This window comes from Athalia rosae, chromosome 3, assembly GCF_917208135.1.
Source record: "Athalia rosae chromosome 3, iyAthRosa1.1, whole genome shotgun sequence".
In the NCBI taxonomy this organism is placed as follows: Eukaryota; Metazoa; Arthropoda; class Insecta; order Hymenoptera; family Athaliidae; genus Athalia; species Athalia rosae.
Window position 1 is genome coordinate 824,258 of NC_064028.1, and position 18,179 is coordinate 842,436.

General features: G+C 43.1%; 1 protein-coding gene across 4 annotated transcripts in view; it reads right to left on the bottom strand.

The window, feature by feature from the left end:
- Positions 1-18,179, bottom strand: part of LOC105685514 (neural-cadherin) — a 50,730-nt gene that overhangs the window by 29,263 nt on the left and 3,288 nt on the right. For 2 of the 4 annotated variants that reach the window (XM_048653220.1, XM_048653219.1), the window contains exons 2-9: positions 6,578-7,956; positions 5,706-5,897; positions 5,382-5,628; positions 5,033-5,249; positions 4,696-4,972; positions 4,029-4,624; positions 3,622-3,768; positions 3,326-3,517 (exon numbers count right to left, since the gene is read on the bottom strand). In XM_048653220.1, coding sequence (XP_048509177.1) covers positions 3,326-3,517; positions 3,622-3,768; positions 4,029-4,624; positions 4,696-4,972; positions 5,033-5,249; positions 5,382-5,628; positions 5,706-5,897; positions 6,578-7,910 — 3,201 coding nt within the window. In that variant the 5' untranslated portion in view covers positions 7,911-7,956. Of the gene's footprint in view, positions 1-804; positions 817-3,325; positions 3,518-3,621; positions 3,769-4,028; positions 4,625-4,695; positions 4,973-5,032; positions 5,250-5,381; positions 5,629-5,705; positions 5,898-6,407; positions 6,453-6,577; positions 7,957-18,179 lie in introns of all 4 variants that reach the window. The other 2 variants (XM_048653217.1, XM_048653218.1) reach the window with 2 other exon arrangements.

Below are 18,179 nucleotides of genomic sequence, written 5' to 3' on the forward strand. Positions count from 1 at the left end.
AATAATAATGGTAATAATAATAATTATAACAACAGATATCACACAATAATAACGTACCTATATCGAGTCGAATGAATCGAATTTTTTACCTACTTTTTTTTGTTCATATAGCATGTACATTTGTACGAGAAGAACATAAACTGCAATCATCGACAATTAAACATGTATATATGCATACACAAAAATTATATCACATAACGTTTTCCTTTCTTTTCTTTCAACTGAATATATAAAGAATAAAACATATATATTTACACGTTGAAACATACGTATAATGTACGTGTAAGTGTACTCGTCGTTAATTCTTTAATTTTTTTCTTTCGACATTTTCCCCCCATCTGCAGGGGGATAACTTATGCAACAGTAGTATACGTAACGTTATGTGCAAATGTGATAATTATACGTACATTCAGTTAAAAAGCAATTACCAAAAATCATTTACGACTTGGCGGATACCTACGTCGCGATGTAATAATCACAAGAGATATATGCACACATCATTTTCATTTTCTTCTCTTTTCTTTTCACTTTTCAACTGATACGACTGATGTTGTCTGCATATACGTTTGTTCAATGATTCTTTTTTTTTCTCTCTTCGTGTTCTATCTTATTTTTTGATTTGCAACTAAGATATTTTTCTTTCATATCATACGAATCAAAAGCAACAATATAACGATAATTAATCTAAATGATCAATAATGATAATGATAAGAATAATATTATGATCATAACGACAATAATAATAATAATAATAATAATTCTGAGCAAAAAATAGAAAACACAACACAATTAAATCCTACTTACTGGAAAACAGCCCTTTTTTTTGTTCATCGTCAAATCCGAAGAAAGTAAATGGTGCAATAAACACAAACATAAACAATAAGAAATATGAAATTAGTTTTGCTTTCTTTTGCTTCTCTCTCTCTTTTTTTTTGGTTTTTGGTTTTAAAATACAAAATTAAAAAATGCAGGCATTTGTTTCATGCAAGCAGAAATGCATTATATAAAGAGGCATCGGGAAACGGGTAAAGGTAAAAATATGACGACCCCTCTTTGGTATATATATTTTTGATCGTTAACGACACTCAAAAACCGATGGACGTTATTCATATGCGTTCTTTTTCCGTTTCGTTTCGTATCTTTTTTATTCTCTCTTTTTGTTCTATTTTTTTGTTTCAATAGTCTGGTTAAAACAGCTTGTATGCTGCCCCAATCACAGAAGAAAAAATGTCACACTTTGGACAAGAAATCTCTTATTTTCTACAAATATTTAACGCTGCTCTCTCAGCGGTGTTTATCTATGTGAATCTTTTTTTCTTTTGTACGCGTTATTTTTTGAAAAATGGAAAAAAAAAAATTAGTCACGAAAAAATGTTTGTGTTTGCAAGGAATCTAGTTTTGAAAAACGAAAAAACAAGTTAGCTGCTTTTGACAAAGTTTGAAGAACAAAAAAAAAAAATTTTGTCTTGTCAATTGTGGTGGTATAATATTGTGGTCGATATTATGTAAAATATGTCATTATGTGGTTGTTATGCGGATATTTGTTGAGATGACTGTTATGAGAGAAACACCGAAATTTAGTAAGATAGTTACAGAGAGCGAGCGAGAGATCGAGATCGAGATCGAGATCCGTTCCTGTAAAGGAATCAAAAACACATTCATATAAAATATGCAAACATGTTCAAAAAATGTTTATGTCTGATGCACCACAAAATGCGTAGCAGATGAAGTACACCATACTCGTGGGGCTCAAAAAATGTCGTTCCCACCTCCTCCTGGAAGTTTAAAAAACATCACTTCCCTTTTGAAAAAACATTTATCAATAATAAACATAGCACCCCACGTAAAACATGTATATCGTTCCGATTTCGCTTGTCCTCTTCCATATAGTTCATAGTTTCCATTTGTACAATACGAAAAACGAGTGAAAACGAATGAATTCTTTTCGCCTCAATTCATGTTATAAAAATACAACGATCTACATGTTTTTCTGTCTTTTTTTTTTTGATTCGAGGTGACTATTTTATTAGTTTGAAAAAAATGGTAAAATATCCGATATGAACAGTCACTAGATATTTAGCTTGAGTTCTCCGGATAATTTCTCTTCCGATATGTATGTTTTTTTTTTCAAATTCTTTTTTCGTTTTCTGTTTTGTTTTTTTTTTCTTTTCTTTTTCTCTTTCTTTTTTGTTCTCATGGTTTTGTTGGAAAAATTGTGAAAAATATTCAAAACAGTATTTATATATACCTATGTTCGTATATATATATTTTTCAGGTTCGTGAAGCATTTTCAAAAGGAAATCAGGCATAGCTAAGTACCATAGTGAACACATTGTGCATATCAATTATAAGAATAATTATCTAGACAAGTGCCGTACAAAGGAAACTTATTTTGTTGCAATATTAATAACAATATAGTGGCATATAAAATCATTGGTTCATAAAATGTCAATCGATAAATATATATGATATATATATACTTCTTTTTCCGATATTGTTCCTTCTAATTCCTTTGTCTTTCATATATATTATATATTGCATACGGTGATGTATAATATAATAAATAATTCGTGTTATATACATTATATAAAAGATATGTAAAAGTTATAAACGCAAATGTAAAAATTTCGGCATATATATATGGCGTACACACAATATAAATATAGCTTGTACGTATGTATTGGTACATTGTATACGTATTTGCATACCTCTGTATTATATGCAAATACATATAATACGTATATTTAACCACAGAATCAGTCTTTTCCTTTTCCTCCTTCGATCTACTCATTTATTTGCATTTCTTTGTTTCCATCGGTTTTTCGGATTTAAAAAATTTGTCGCATCGATTTTCGATCTACTTCTCTAGGTATGAATATAAATTCTGTGGGAAAGATATACGTACGTCTTGTTCATTTACACGTATAAATATACCGTGCTGGTATACGTATACGAGTAAAGATATTTACATGTCCGATTTTTGAAATTTGCCAATAAATTAGTTATTAGAAATACGAGTAAAAGGTATACACACAACGAGCGTAACAGGTGAGTTTGGTCTCTCCTTTTTTGTTAATTGGGAAGATGGGCAAGACTGTTATTGTATACGAGATCGAAAGGTAAGTCCAGAAAGTTAATTATCATACATAGAACGTAATCTTCAGAAGTCTCAGCAAATTCCAGCAATCGATACTCACACAATTCAAAGAGATCGTCGTCGTTAGAGAAAATCGTTTTTTTTTTTTTTTTTGCGTGTATTGAATACACGGATCGTGATGGCAGACGATATGTAATGTAAGTAATACCAATATAATTTAATACTCACGTCGAGTGGTTTCTTTAGAACGATCCAACCAGACTCTGGTTGTATTTCAAAGTAGTCCAAATCGAGGGGATTGGTTGGGGCACTTAACGTGTACACGATAGCCCCGTTATTATCAGCGTCCTCGTCGGAGGCCGATACTCTCAATATATTCGTACCGATACTAGCGTCTTGTTTTACGTTCTCCACGTATTTCTGTAACAACGAAAGCGATGATTTTGCATTTCAGTAGTTTCTGACAAAAAAGAAAAAAAAAAAAAAAATTTCCATCGAGCAATACGATTGATAATTTTAATTACCTGACGATCGAAAAGCGGCGGATTGTCGTTGGTGTCCGTTATTTCGACCGTGAATGAACAAACACCTTCGAGGGACGGTTCGCCCTGGTCGGTAGCTTTCACGGTAACGGATACAAACTTTCCGTCATCGCCCTCGCGATCGAATACCTGTGGCAATTACGATGAAAAAAAAAAGAAGCAAAAACAAGGGAAGTATATAGTAATGTCAAGGATAACGATAAACCGATGAAACCCTAGAAGAGATCCGTCGTTATACTTGGATGAACGGAAGCCCCGTTTCGTACGTCGAGTATTCGGTTGCAGTTCCTTCTTTCTGTCTATTTGTTTATTTATTTTATTTTTTTGTCGCCTTTTTTTCCATCTTTAGCTTCCTCAGAGTGATATAAATAGACAAACGTCGTACGTACCTTGTTGGTAGAGACCTCCCCGGTCTCCTCATCCACCGTGAATTTCGTTCCCTTTTGATTAGGCTGCTGGACAATGGAATACTTGACCTGGCCATTGACACCCTTGTCCTCGTCGGTCGCTTGGACTTTAATAACCGGGCTGCCGTTTGACGCGCCCTCCTCAACCTTGGGGGAGTAGGTTCCGCAGTCTTTGAACACGGGTTTGTTGTCGTTGACGTCCGTTATGAAGACGACGACGACCGCCGTGCTCGTGTGGATGGTGGAAGCTCCGTTCAGACAACAGGCGCCGTCGTCGAGCGCGGTGACGTTCAACTCGTATTTGTCTTTGTCGAGGGAAATCGATTTCCCGTGGAGTCGGATAACGCCGGTTATCTCTTCTATGACGAACTGACCGGCCGACGTTCCACCGCCAACGAAACCGAAACGTACGGTGTCCCCGTCCTTGTCGGAAGCAACCACCGTCGTCACCAAGGTATTCGGACCCGCGTTCTCGTCGACGTTCGGCGTATAAACTTGCTGCGAAAATTTCGGCTCTTCGTCGTTTTTATTCTTCGTATATATTCGAACGGTCGCCGTACCATTTTTCGAAGGTTCGCCTGAATCGGGGGTGGCAAATAATGATGTCAGAGAAGGTGACGACGGACGAGAATTCGACGGGATCTCTTACCTTTGTCTTTCGCCGTAACGACGAATTCGTAATAGGCGTTGTTGTTGTCGGCGTCGAGTTGTTTGTTGTTCACTATGGTACCGCTGGAATCGACGCTGAAGTGGTCGTCCGACACCAGGTATTCTATTTCCGCGTTCGATCCCGAATCCGAGTCCATCGCTTTCACCTTGAGAATGCTGGTACCCAGGGGAATGTCCTCGTCGACGTTGTGCGCTTGGTAATCCGGTAGTTCGAATTTCGGGGCGTTGTCGTTTACGTCGGACACCCTGATCGTCAGCTGCGAAACGATTAACGGTTACTTTCGACGAATCTCAATTATTTCAAGGTAATAACGCACCTCCACGGTCGTCGAGAATCCACCCGAGTCTTCCGTCGCTGTTACGATCAGCGAATAGACGTGGGGCTGTCGCAGGTCCTCGAAGTCCAACTCCTTGGCCAGTTTAACTATACCGGAGGTTGGGCCTATGTTGAACGTTCCCGCACCCTGTCCTTGAGCCTTCAAAGTGTAGCGAATCTCCCTGTCGGCGAACGACTTTGCCTTGATGGATATTATACTGGAAAATAATTTCAACGAACGGTTCGAATCAGTATACCTGCGTCAATTTCTGTCTATTCAACGATTGGATGGAGGAGAGAAGAAGAAAAAAAACAAAAAAAACAGGAAGGTGACATCTCGCCGGACTTACTCGGAGTCCTTTTTCTGGTTTTCCGGTATATCGGCTTCGTAGGAAGACAGGTAGAATTGCGGAGCGCGTTTTCCTCCAACGATCGAGAGCCGTTCCTCGGGGGTCGATTGGTACCGCCTGTCGTCGACTCGGCCATTTTGGTCCTCGGCTTTCACGTAAAGAACGTATTCCATATCCAGTTGAAAGACATCGGTGCCTCTCGTTCTGACTACTCCGGATCTCTCGTCGACCTCGAAACGACCGCCGGCTGCGAAAAGATAAACATTACGACACCGCGACGCGTAAAGCGCCGAAAACTTTCGAAACCAACGGAATCCTACTCACTCCGATCTCTGACTATGAAATAATGAATGTTGTGGTCGGTGTCCGGGTCTCTGGCCTGAAGGGTAAACACCGGAGTGTTCGGCGGGGCGTTGAGTTGGACAACGGCTTGCATGGGCAGCGGTCGATTTACGAAATAGGGTGGCTCGTCGTTGACGTCTTTCACGTGGATTAATACGCGCTGATTGTCGGTGTCTGAAATTATCATTGATTAGGGAAAACTCTGCAAATTGATTCCCCAATTAAATTGCAATTCAGGCAAGCTTTGATTCGTAGCCAAATATGCGAAAAGTTATAAGCGTTTTAACCGATTTGATTCGGTGAAAATTGTTGGAAATAAAAATGCCATTGTATACTTACATCTCAGTGCTGCGGAAGCCAGAAAGAAATACGAAGAATATTAGTAAAGTTTACACAGAGAAATCAGCGTTTACTTATTTATCGAACCAGCGATAAGGTGTGCAGAAGAATGACCGTAGCTCGCACATCTCCGGCACACCTTTCGGATATAGAAAACCATGATTAGGAAGGGGAAATTATTTTTTCTCAATCAGAGGCAACAACTCGAGGGCGAACACACGAGGCGACAGTAAGAACGATCGTAAAATTCGAAAAAAGGAAACGAGTTAGTCGCTGGAACACGAAATCCAAACAGAGTAAGTAAAAAAGCATCCCATAAGAGTGAAAATAGCGAATACCAAGTACCATGTGTGAACCGACAAAGGGGGTCGAAATGCTTGGCGCACCATCCTGGACGGAATAGAAAATATTAAAAATGAGACGGGGAAAATGAAAGAAACCGTCCCCCGTTTCGCTGCGTAACGTCGAACGGTGATAACCGGGAGGGGGTGCCCTTGGAATAAAAAAATACTGACCTCCAATACCTGCGTTATTGATGGTGACCCAGAAGTCGATGGTTTTTTCGGGTCCGAGTTCCTCGTAATTCCACTTCTGTTTGACCTTGACCGCTCCGTTGGACTCGACGGTGACCCATTTGTTCTCGTCCTTGATCTTGAAGGTCTCCCTGTCGGTTTCCTTGTCCAACGTGAACGCCACTTTGTCTTGGACGTCTCCGTTCCCTTCGGTGAATTCGATTTTCTTCGTCGGTCTTACGGCCCTCGTCACCCTCCTCTTCTCTATCCTGTGCTCCTCCTGGATCGGCTCGGACGTAACGAATTGAACGAGGACCTTCGCCGGCTTCTCGCTCGTCCTGCTCGGCGTCCTGACGTCGTGGGCCTCTATCAGCAGTTCGACCTCCATGTCTTCCTCCAACGAACTCTGAGGATCCCCGGTGAGGAGGATCTCACCGGTTTGCGGCACGATGACCACCAAATTACTCGGCGCGACCAGTCGGTAGGCGAGTTTATCGCCGTCGGCGTCCGTCGCCCTCACCTTACCTATGGTGGAGAATCTCTTCCATTCGGCGAACTCCTCCGCAGGAGAGGCGCCCAGGTTCGTGGGTTTCACGACGAATCGGTAGATTTCTTGCTCGAATTCCGGACTGTTGTCGTTCTCGTCCAACACGGTGACGCGTCCGCTTATTTTCGATCTGCTGATAAAGTCAGAGTCCGAGGCGTGTACGACTACGGTGTACTCGCCCTTGTTCTCCCGGTCGAGCGGACGCGACGTCACGACTTTCACGCCCTGACCGGAGTTTCGCAGAATCAGATTCTCCCCGGTGACTCCCGTTCCGCTGTCCATGAGGACGAAGGGCTTGTCCCCGAGCTCCGGCAGGATTTTGTAATGCACGGGAAAGTTTCCGGACGCCCTGAGTACCGGGAAACCGTTTACCGGCGTATTGATCGGCGCGTTTTCGGGTACGTTACCGTCGCCCAGATGACTGTGAGAAAACGTCAGCATATTCTTCCTGTCCAAGACGTAGAGGTGGAGGTCGTGCGTCTGCGTTCTGTTACCGAGCTCCTCGAGAACTATCAAATTCACCGGTCGGTTGACGAGCGGCGTCAGGTCCGACGTCGTCATCACCATACCGTTGTCCAGCATGGTGAAGAATTTGGAAAATCCCGTCTCCAACAGGCGGAAATTCGAGGACTCCCTGCCCCCGCTCTGGAAATGTTTCACCTCGAATCCGGGATAGACGTCGTGGGGTAAAACCGAAACTTTTGCTCTGCTCGTTGCTGCCGAGTGCAGGAGAAACGCGCAGACGGCTATCAGCCGGCACATTTTACCGCTGCCCTTTTTCGCCGTCATCTTCGTCGATATTTTTCACGTTACCAAAGCATGGATGGCGTCTTTTCTGAAACACAATTGCAACGGAAAAATTCCACGTTATCGTTCCATCGTAATTATTTGTCGAGTAAAAAAATTCTCCGTGCAAAAAGTCTAATTCAACGTTTGTACGGAGGACACGAAACGTTGGCGTGCAACCCTAGTAGTTTTTACGTTCTTTTTGGGGTTCGTGCCAAGTCCTGGGGGATCGAAATAGGGGTCTGCGGAAAAGTCTGGAGTTGCGAGGGTTGAAAGCTTAGAAATTCGTCTGTAGTGCACCGAGGAGTGCCGTGTAAAAAGGGGAATGAGAGACGGGGGGTGAAGAGAGAGCAAAAAAAAAAAAAAGAGGGAGAAAGAGAGGGAGAGAGGGAGAGAAATGCCAAACGTCGTTGCGCAACCATGGCAACAATCGTGGAGAACAACGACCCCCTCTTTCCACGGTACGTCGTTCTACCGCTGCTGCAAAACTACACGTTCACCGTACCCCGCATGCGGTGCCTCCGACACACATCGCGATAAATTCAAAACTGCAATGGCTGCTAGAGTAAATCAAGCTTAGCGACGAACAACTTTGATACAACTGGAATAATTTAGTCAGGGGTGCGAACATCCGAACTGAGAGGAAATATAAAAAACCCGCACCCCGCAACGGGGATGAAAGTCAAACAAATCCGCTCCGTGTACACGAAATACACCCCACGCAGCGGTTTTTTCTTTTTTTTTTTCATACGCCATCGCCTCTGCTCGGCGCAAAATTATCAATTCGCAAGTTTTCCTGCCAATTACGCGGACCTCGCGGGATAATAACGAGGATAACGATAATGACGATATAAAGGGCGGTGGACGCGGTGCGCGCCTTATCATCACCTCATCGTTTTGCGTCGATTTATTAATATAGGAGCGGAAACGAGTCTGGGCGGGTCCGAATCGAGCATTGTAATTTACAATTGATTCAATGCGAGTCTCTCCGCGGTCCCTCTCCGCCGCACCGCACTCGAACATATGTACACCGGATGCTGCGAGGTTGCACCGGTCCTCTTTTAATTCAAGTGCACCGGCTCGAAGAGTGAAAGAAAAAAAAAACGAGGGGGCACGGTGGCGCGGAGGAAGGGAAAAAGATGTCGGGAGAGGGAGAGAGAGAGAGAGAGAGAGAGAGAGAGAGAAAATAATGGAACGAAAGAGAAAAAAGTAGAATAAACCGAGGGAGGGGCGAAGATAATAACGATAATGGTAATCCCTCGGAGAAAAATGAAGAAGAAGATGACGCGTATGAAATCGCGGTCTCTGAGACCTCGTCGGCGGTGCATCGCGGCGGACTCGGAACAGATGCCGCTTCAACTTCTCTCGTCGGATACGCGACGACGACGCGTCTGTATCTCTACGTATGTCCCTGGGCGTGTGTGAGAAATATAAGTTCCGAAGGAACGAGGGGAAGGGTTTTCGGAGGGGGGGAGGGGGGAGGGGCGAGTACGTGGGAATACACAGCGCGGTGCGGCGTACGCGGCGTCCATGTGGTAGGAGTAAAAGCTGGAGGGCGGGTGTTGTGAGGTCAAGCCGTTGAGAAACACGACACCTAATCCTTCTTGAAACATATTAAATAACTACTTTCAGCTGGGATCAACCGCTGCCACGCTATCCCCGTACGAAGCGTAAAGAAGGTATACGCGATCTTCGCCTGGAATGAAAAACGATACGCGAACGAGCGTCGTCCAGGCTCTTCACTCTCGATCGAATTTAAAGTATAGCGGGTCGAGTGCGTAGCCACCCCCCTTCGTAAACACGCACCCCACTTGGATGAAAAAATAAATTTAATAAACGAAGAATTCATCTCCTTTGATTTTTTCTTCGTTTCGTGCGACGTTATTTCATTCGACGCGAAGGTACGTAGGTAGAGGAACGCGAGTGTAGTTTGTGCGACAAGAGGCTCGAGACGAATTCTATTCTCTTGGAACGGTCGAGGAGGGGGGGAGGGAAGGTATGCGGATGGAATAAGTGAAAAGGGAGGATAAAAGATCGCGGTTGCGTCGCGGGCTATGGAAAGGATAAATGTCGTACGCGTATATTACGACGACGGTCGACGGGATTCGTTTCATTGGATCCATTGCACCGCGGTGCCTACTTGTCGTATCGGCTACGTACCCCTGCACATTGGACGTAATCGTCATCCGCGCAATAAGGAGGAGGAGGAGGAGGAGGCGGGGGTCTGGGTCCCCTTTGTCTGTAACGTTATTTTCTCCCATTCTCCTTTCATCTTTCATTCATTGTCGAGGCCCGACAACGACCTGGGCCGAGAAACATAAAGGGAAGAAGGGAAGCTCTGCAGGAGATAAATGAAGAGCGTACGTAAAAACGCCTCTCTTTCGCTCGCTCGTTTCCGTTTCAAATAATAATGTTTTGTCTAACCTATATACGTACAACACGCGGGAATAAATAAATAAATAAATAAACAAATGAATAAATAAACAATCGGAGAGCGGAAAGGAGGGAAGGAATCGAGTGCTCTCGATGGTAGGGCCTCCGCGAAGGGTGGCTGACGAGGCGCGCGTGGCGAAAAAAAAAAATCTCCCGATGCAGCACATCCCGCTAAAAAAGACGCGTTTGCGGATATCCAATATGATCCGTCTGCCGTACGTTGCAGGTATACGTTATCCGCGTCTACCTACCGCCTATGTGCAGTACGTATGTACTACACGTGCAGGGGGGATTACAGAGGACGTGAGAGGCGGAAAAGAGTTTATAAAAAATGGGCAAAAAGAAAAAAAGTTAAAACCGATCAGACGCACGATTTTCCGGTTCCCGTTGGACGATGTGACGTTAATTTGCAGTACGCGTGTGGTACACATTGAACCGGCGATTCGGAATTACACGTTGCGTGGTTCGGCGTATCTCCAAAGCGTGAGTAACGGCGACCCACCCACCCACGTTCATTATTGTATGGTATCTCGTAATAAATTAGCGCCGTCGTATATAAATTGACGCAGTAATTTCAATTATTCTATTCATTGTATGTCGTCTCTTACGTACGTACGTTTATATACACACAGTACCTATACCTATATATTCGTGCTCCACATCTCTTGTTGCGCGAAATTAATTAGAATTTTTCCTTTTTTTCTTCTGCGCTCTCTTAGTTTTCTCTTTTTCGCAATTATCACGCCCGCTTCGTCTGCACGCTTACGTTTCATCGGTGCAGCGAGTGCTCGATGCGGAGGCAGGAAAACCGTGCGATGATAATTACGACGTCGCTCGGTAACGGGAGGAGAAAAAGGAGGAATTCAAATTGTGGGGGATGGCGAAAATTGGTGGAGTGCGTCGACGCCTTACGACACACCTGTACACACCTGTACACCGAGCCAGGGGGGATAAAACACCCGACAATGAAAATTGACCCGCGGTTGATTCATTGTTTCCTTCGGCGCGGGCGACTGCAGATTAGCGTTTCACGATTGATTGGACCCGATTCATTCCTGAACCGAACGTAATCGCCGGTCATCGATCCGCCCACGACTTTTTTTTACCGCAAAACTTTAATTTTACACGCAAGTAAAAGGAGAGAATTATTTTTTTCTTTCTCTTTTGTCGGGGGTGGAACGACGACTCTCTTCGAAAATTTCAACATTCCATTCGGACAATGGATCGTCGACTCGCATCGGGGTATCGAACCCGCGAGTCTGATGATATCCGCGAATAAAACGTTTCGCAACATCCCGTTTAAAAATGTGTACATTCGTGACACACTCGTACACCTCCGGTATTACATGTAGAAATTTATTTTAGAGCATACCGGAAGTTCACCGCTGACCGACGACGAAGGAGGAGCAGTCGCGGTGCTATTCGTAACGGCGAGCTACACGCACCCAGGTTTTAGACGCGTGTGCGGCACCTATACACGACACGGATATAGGAACGAAAAGGAATCCAGAGGCTGCTAACCACAGCTGTCCCGCGGTATACTTCCCGGGCAGTAAAAAAAAAATCAATGAAAGGTTCAACCCGGCGATCGTATAGCTATACAGCCACCGTACAGGAGGAAGAGAACGGATAGCGGGCAGATCGCGCGCCGCGGCCGCACATACCCTCGAAAACTTAAGCCATTACCGGGAGGAAAATTCGTCCGTAGATTATTCAATTAAATGTACGAGTATGTGTGGTTGAAATATTTTACGTTGGAGTAAAGAATTACACGTGTCTAATGAACGAATAAAGGTATTCTCAGAAAAACTTGTAGCCCTTTTCTTTTTTGGGACCCAAACGACAAAAAAAAACAAGAATCGAATTGGAGGCAGGGAGAGGAAGAAGAGGAGAGGGAGAGAAATAAAGAAATGACGAAAGCGTGATCCGTTGAACTTGGTCGAGTCGGTTGATTAAATAGCTTAATTCAAATTGTGGCGAACATGGAGGTTGAACTGGCGGCCTGCAGCTGAGAAAGTAGACTCTAGAATTGGTCGTGCGCATTATGTATTTCTACGTGGCACGGGACGCCTAAAAGACCCCAAGGATCTCGTTTACGACGCATGTTTCATTGTCCTCATCAATTAAACTTCGTTTGTAATTATTTCAACGGTTTTTATCTTCAAGCAGACGCTGCGGTTAGACGAGAGAAAGGGGGGTGCGGGGGATGCGGAATGTAAGACAAGGAAGCATTGTGTCGCGGGGTCTTTTAATTTGTTTTAATTTTTTTTCTTTGTTTTTCGAAATTTGCATCTCTCGTCCTCGGTACGAAGCCCGTGGATTCTCCCTCTCGTTTTCGCTGGGAGAAGAAAAAAGGAATCGGAAGAAAAAACAATTTCCCAGACCGCGACGACGTCGACGTAGGAGGGGCGGTCGGGGGGCCGACGAATTTTATTGTTGCAGATGAGCTTGACTCATCGTTTCGTCACGCTGTATTTACCGTGAAATCGCGTTCCCGTGGGACGTGGAGACGGAAGAATTGTTTGAAGAACGTAAGATGAGAAGCTCGACGACGGGCGTCGAGAGATCTTATTTTCGAAAAACCAAACCGCAAAAGTTATCGCCCCCGTCGTTGATGCGGGGCCACTATACACGAGATACGAGCGAAGATATGTAATGTTATTTCTAGGAAGGAATATAACTCGTGTACATCATAATATTACACGAGACGTGACTGTATACATATTTGTTGTCTGCAGTCCCAGGAATCCAAAAACAGCGGGAGGCGCCAATGAGCCGCGCCGCGCTTATTATTCGGGGGATCGGATGATGCGGCTGATGCGCGACGTTTATAATTCAGAAAATGAGGGGAGATGGGGGTGAGGGTTTGAATTCGAAGTATCTTATCCCCCGCTGCGAGGGTTGATCTCCCTTTCGTATATACAACTGGCAATGCTCGCCAGCATTTCGTTTCATTCGTCGTTTAAATTTTTGACCCCTGATTTTTTCCTCTATTTTACATCATGATATTTCACACGCGTGTTAGGAATTTTTTTTGGTCCATCTACGAATTTTTTCCATCAAGATATCCTTGAAAAGAAATGTTGATTTTTCACCCCATGATCGAAAAAACTCCAAGGGGTAACCCTGAGGATTTTTTTCTCGATTTTTGGGCCAAAAATGAAGTATTTTTAAAATCGATTGAAGAGCACTCTTCTTACGTATCTTGAGCTCAGGAATCCAAATCTGAAAGCCAAAATCATCTAGTCGTGCAATCGATCGAGTAATCAGCAATTATTTGCTGTTGGGAGCAGAAAAATTACATGACATATCGAGTGGTTTTAGTCGTGGCCCCACTTTGATTCGTCGCAATCCATGCATGGGTCAAAATATTCGAAGTTCTCAATTCAGCAGCAAACCCCGAGCTTACAACTGGAGTCAGGTAGCCACGGGCGCGCGGTTTGTTGTGGGGCGTCACCTCTGCTCAGCCCTGAAGGTGACGTCTCACAACAAAACGCTGCGCTGCTGGCTACGCTGACTCCAGCTAAGCTCAAGTTTGCTGGTGAATTGAGAAATTCGAATATTTCGACCCATGCGACGAATAATACTGGGTGTACGATGAAAACCAATCGATATGTCTTGTAATTTTTTCGCTCCCAACAGCGAATAATTGATGATTGCTCGATCGATTGCACGAGTAGATGATTTTGGCTTTCAGATTTGGATTCCTGAGGTGATTATACGTAAGATTACTCTCGAAAAACCAAAAAAAAATTCGATTTTTGGGCCAAAAGTAAAGTAGTTTAAAAATTGATTATATTACACTTTTCTAACGTATTTTGACCTCAGGAATCCAAATCTGGAAGAAAAAATAATCTATCTCTAAAATTGACCGAGTTATCGCCAATTTTCAACTTTTTGGGGTCAAAAATAAAAAATTGATTTTTTGATCTATATTAATGTATTTTGAGCTCAGGAATCCGAATCTGGAAGAAAAATTGATCTATCTTCGAAAATAACAGAGTAATCCTCATTTTTTCGCATTTTTTGGCATAAATTTGAGGATATCTCGAAGAGAAAAAATCGTAGCTCAATTTGGACAACGGATTCGTGTTCCTGAGGTCAAAATACGTAAGAAAAGTGCCATACGATCAATTTTAAAAAATAAAAATTTTTGGTCAAAATTTGAAAAAATCGTAAGGGGTACCCCTTGGAAAAATCTCAAATTTTGGCCAAAAATTTTTATTTTTTAAAATTGATCGTATGGCACTTTTCTGATGTATTTTGACCTCAGGAACACGAATCCGTTGTCCAAATTGAGCTGCGATTTTTTCCCTTCGAGTTATCGCCATTTTTATGCCAAAGAATGCGAAAAATCGGCGATAACTCGGTAATTTTTGAAGATAGCTCAATTTTTCTTTTGGATTCGGATTACTGAGCTCAAAATACATAAGAATAGCATATAAAATAAAAATTTTTTTTTTGACCCCAAATCGACAAAATTTCAAGGGGTACCTCTTTGGATTTTTTCGATTTTTGGGTATTGAAGTATTTTTTAAATCGATTGTATGACGCTTTTCTAATGTATTTTGACCCCAGAAATACGAATCCGTTGGCTAAATTGAGCTACGAATTTTTCCCATCGAGATATCTCAATTTTTCTGCTTCAAAATGTAAAAAATTGGCGATAAATCGATCAATTTTATAGATAGATCAATTAAGCTCGTGAATTTTGAATCCTGAGATATCTGAGACCGCCGTAAAAATAGGATTTATCTATACGTTCGTATAGGGGAAGGTGGGGCATAACGGAGCAAGCTTTGTGAAACTTGAATTCGATCAAACTTCTTCCTCTTGTTATTGTATTTAGAAAATTTTGGTTGCCCTATTAAACCGTATCTAATTCGAAAATAATTTGAGATAATTAAGTATACTCTACATACGCGCACAACGAAGTCAGATGTTACATGCACCTGTCGCGGCGGTGCATATATAACAGTAAAAAAGTTTTTGGATTAAGAATTCCATTAAGGACGATAGGAAGAAGTGAATTTAGATTAGGTCATAAATGACACCCCTAGTAATCAGCGGAGTCTGCGCTGCTCCGGCACCCCACAAATACCGCGTCGTCTGCCGCTGCACCGTTTGTTACAACATCGCATATTGGACGTACAGTTCACATTATGCGTCGTTAAAAAATCTGCATATCCTATTATCGCCGATGTCGACGTTTTGTACACGATCTCGCCATACGAAACACTTTGCCCACCTCCGGAAACGAAACAAAAATGAAACCGTCGGAATAATAAAAATATAAACGACCGAGGAAACAAATCAAATCCTCGCGATGAAAATGGCGGAATAAAATGAGACGATATTTTCGGGGACGAGGGGAGCTGATCCGGTGCACGAGATCGTTGAACCCCTCGACAAGACACGCATATATAGGTATATAAAATATATAAGTACATATGTACCTATACCATACGTAACATCTTTTTCTTGGAAATTCCAGCATACCTTCCTATTGATCGAGAGAGAGAGAGAGAGCGAGAGAGACAGACAGAGCCCGCGTGCAGCGAGTGTAAATACCTACCCTGCAATTGATCGTCGCAAGTTTGAAACTGAAGAAAAAATTGAAAAAAAATAAAAAACATAAAATCGGTCCAAAATGACGGTGGATCTCGGCGTATTTTTTTCGACTCGCGTCCGCGCCGCTGCAGACGCATTACGTGCGAGGTTGGGGGAGAAAAGGGCGCAATAAGAAAGAATGAGAATAAGAACGAGGAGAAGAAGTGGAAGAAAAAGAAAGGGGGTACGGGGGTCGAGAGGGTGGGAGGGCGAAGGGTAGGAATTCGCAGGGGTTGTCGGCGTCGGTTCAAAAACGAGGTAAGTTCCCGTGGCGTGGTCGGTGCCGGTGCCTACCGTACTACACCTACTACCGATCCCCGTATACGCGGGCGTCGTGTACTCGGAGTTTCTACTCGGTGTGCGAAGCCAGTTATCGATTGCAGCGACTGAAACAGGGGCGTATATTATAACAGAAACTGGGAGTTTCCTATTCCTGTAACAGACCTGCAGACGTACCCGACCCCCGCCGTCTATGAAATTTCCCAGCTTTTCAATAATTTGAAAACTGAAACGGCGACGCGAGCTTAAATTTCCATTTCCACCGGACCGCATATCGTTGTCACAATTTCATCCGTTGTCTACGCGATCGCCTTATGTCGAATGATTTTTTACTTCTCAATCGGAGATTCATTGGAAACGTTATACCCGGGTACGTAGGTACTGGGTGTACAATATAGTATATCGAGTATGTGGTGTAACGACACGGCTACCGCTGCTTCTGTTCCGTTGCTATACTTACGTATGTATATGTACACATATCTATACAACGTACTATCCGGCGAGTATTTCGAACGTCCATTCACACGACAAACTAGGGGGCGGCTGCCAGGAAAGAAGAGAAAAGAAAGAAAAAAGATGTACAAAAATGACGAAAAACGAAGAGAGAAAAAAAAAAAAAAAACGGTTCAACGGCCCCACGGCTCGTCCCTGACACCTTGCTACAAGATCTATGCCAGTGGTTCGCATCGCGACGATATGCGGTCGTATTCGACTCAAAACCAGCGGTAAAAAAAAAAAAGGAACGTAAAAATTCCTCGTGCTTTTAGCCTCTGAACTAAATTGAGAGGAGGAAAACAAAAATAAGATAAAATAGAAACGAAGGAACTAGTTAACCGCGGCGTATATTCTCGGCAAATAGAATCTATAAATGTATCTAGTTTCTTAATTTTTTAGCCTCGCTCGATCGTCTTTTTCTTATTTCCCTTTTTTCCCCGCTCTTCGTTGTTCTTTCTCGTCTGTTTACTTTTTTTTTCCCGTGACTTTTGAAAGCGGGGATGCAGCAACACCGTGCGCACCACCGGACAAAGAACAGCCAGCCTCCTCTCTCCCTCTCATCGTAGATACGACGGAGCCATCGGATATATTTCCTAGCCGCGTTCGATCTCGTCTTTCATTTCGAATCAACGTATCGATCTCTTCGTCGTACGGTGAGAAAATAACGAACGGTAGGTACGACGCCTTTTTTTTTGATTTTTTTACCCACCAAATACGCGAGCAATTGTCATACTATTTTACCACGTAAAAGACTCTGTTGACAATGAAGAAACGGATTATGTACTTGGAAAATGGGTGTACGTTAGGTATAGCTCTTTTTTCTTACATACGTATAATACACGGGAGCTGCGTAGCCGTACACGGGGAGGACGACCGCGACGCCAGAGCCCGAACGTCGCGACGCTTCACCCTCGAAACCGTCGAGACTAAAGACTAAAATAGTACGACGACAACGACACCATTTCTATACACTCCTATAGGTGCAGTGGTGTATACATCGAGTATACACGACTCCTATATATCCTATACAGAGAGTCTGGAATGATTACAATTTTTTACTTTTTTTTTTTTCATTCCCATCCTCTTCCCCCTCCATTTACAATACACGAATTCGTATAGCGAATGGTTTTCATTCCGTCTACTTTTCCTTTTTTTACTTCTCTTGCAGTTTTTTGGCTGAGTGAAATAAGACGAAACCAAAAAGAAATTGTTCGCGTATACATAATAAAATAAGTTTACACGACCGATCGTTACGCATTTCGTTTCTTTGGAGGTAATGATGAATTTTTGTTACTTTTTTGATTGTTTTTTTTTTTTTTTTGCTTCCGGTACGCGCGAGGATCTGCTGTAGGTAGGAATAGTTTACCGGAAAGGGGGCACGCACACGTGGCGTGTGTATCGAGGTGCAGTTCGGAATTGAAATCGCGTATGTCACAGCGTAGTTCCTGTTTCCTG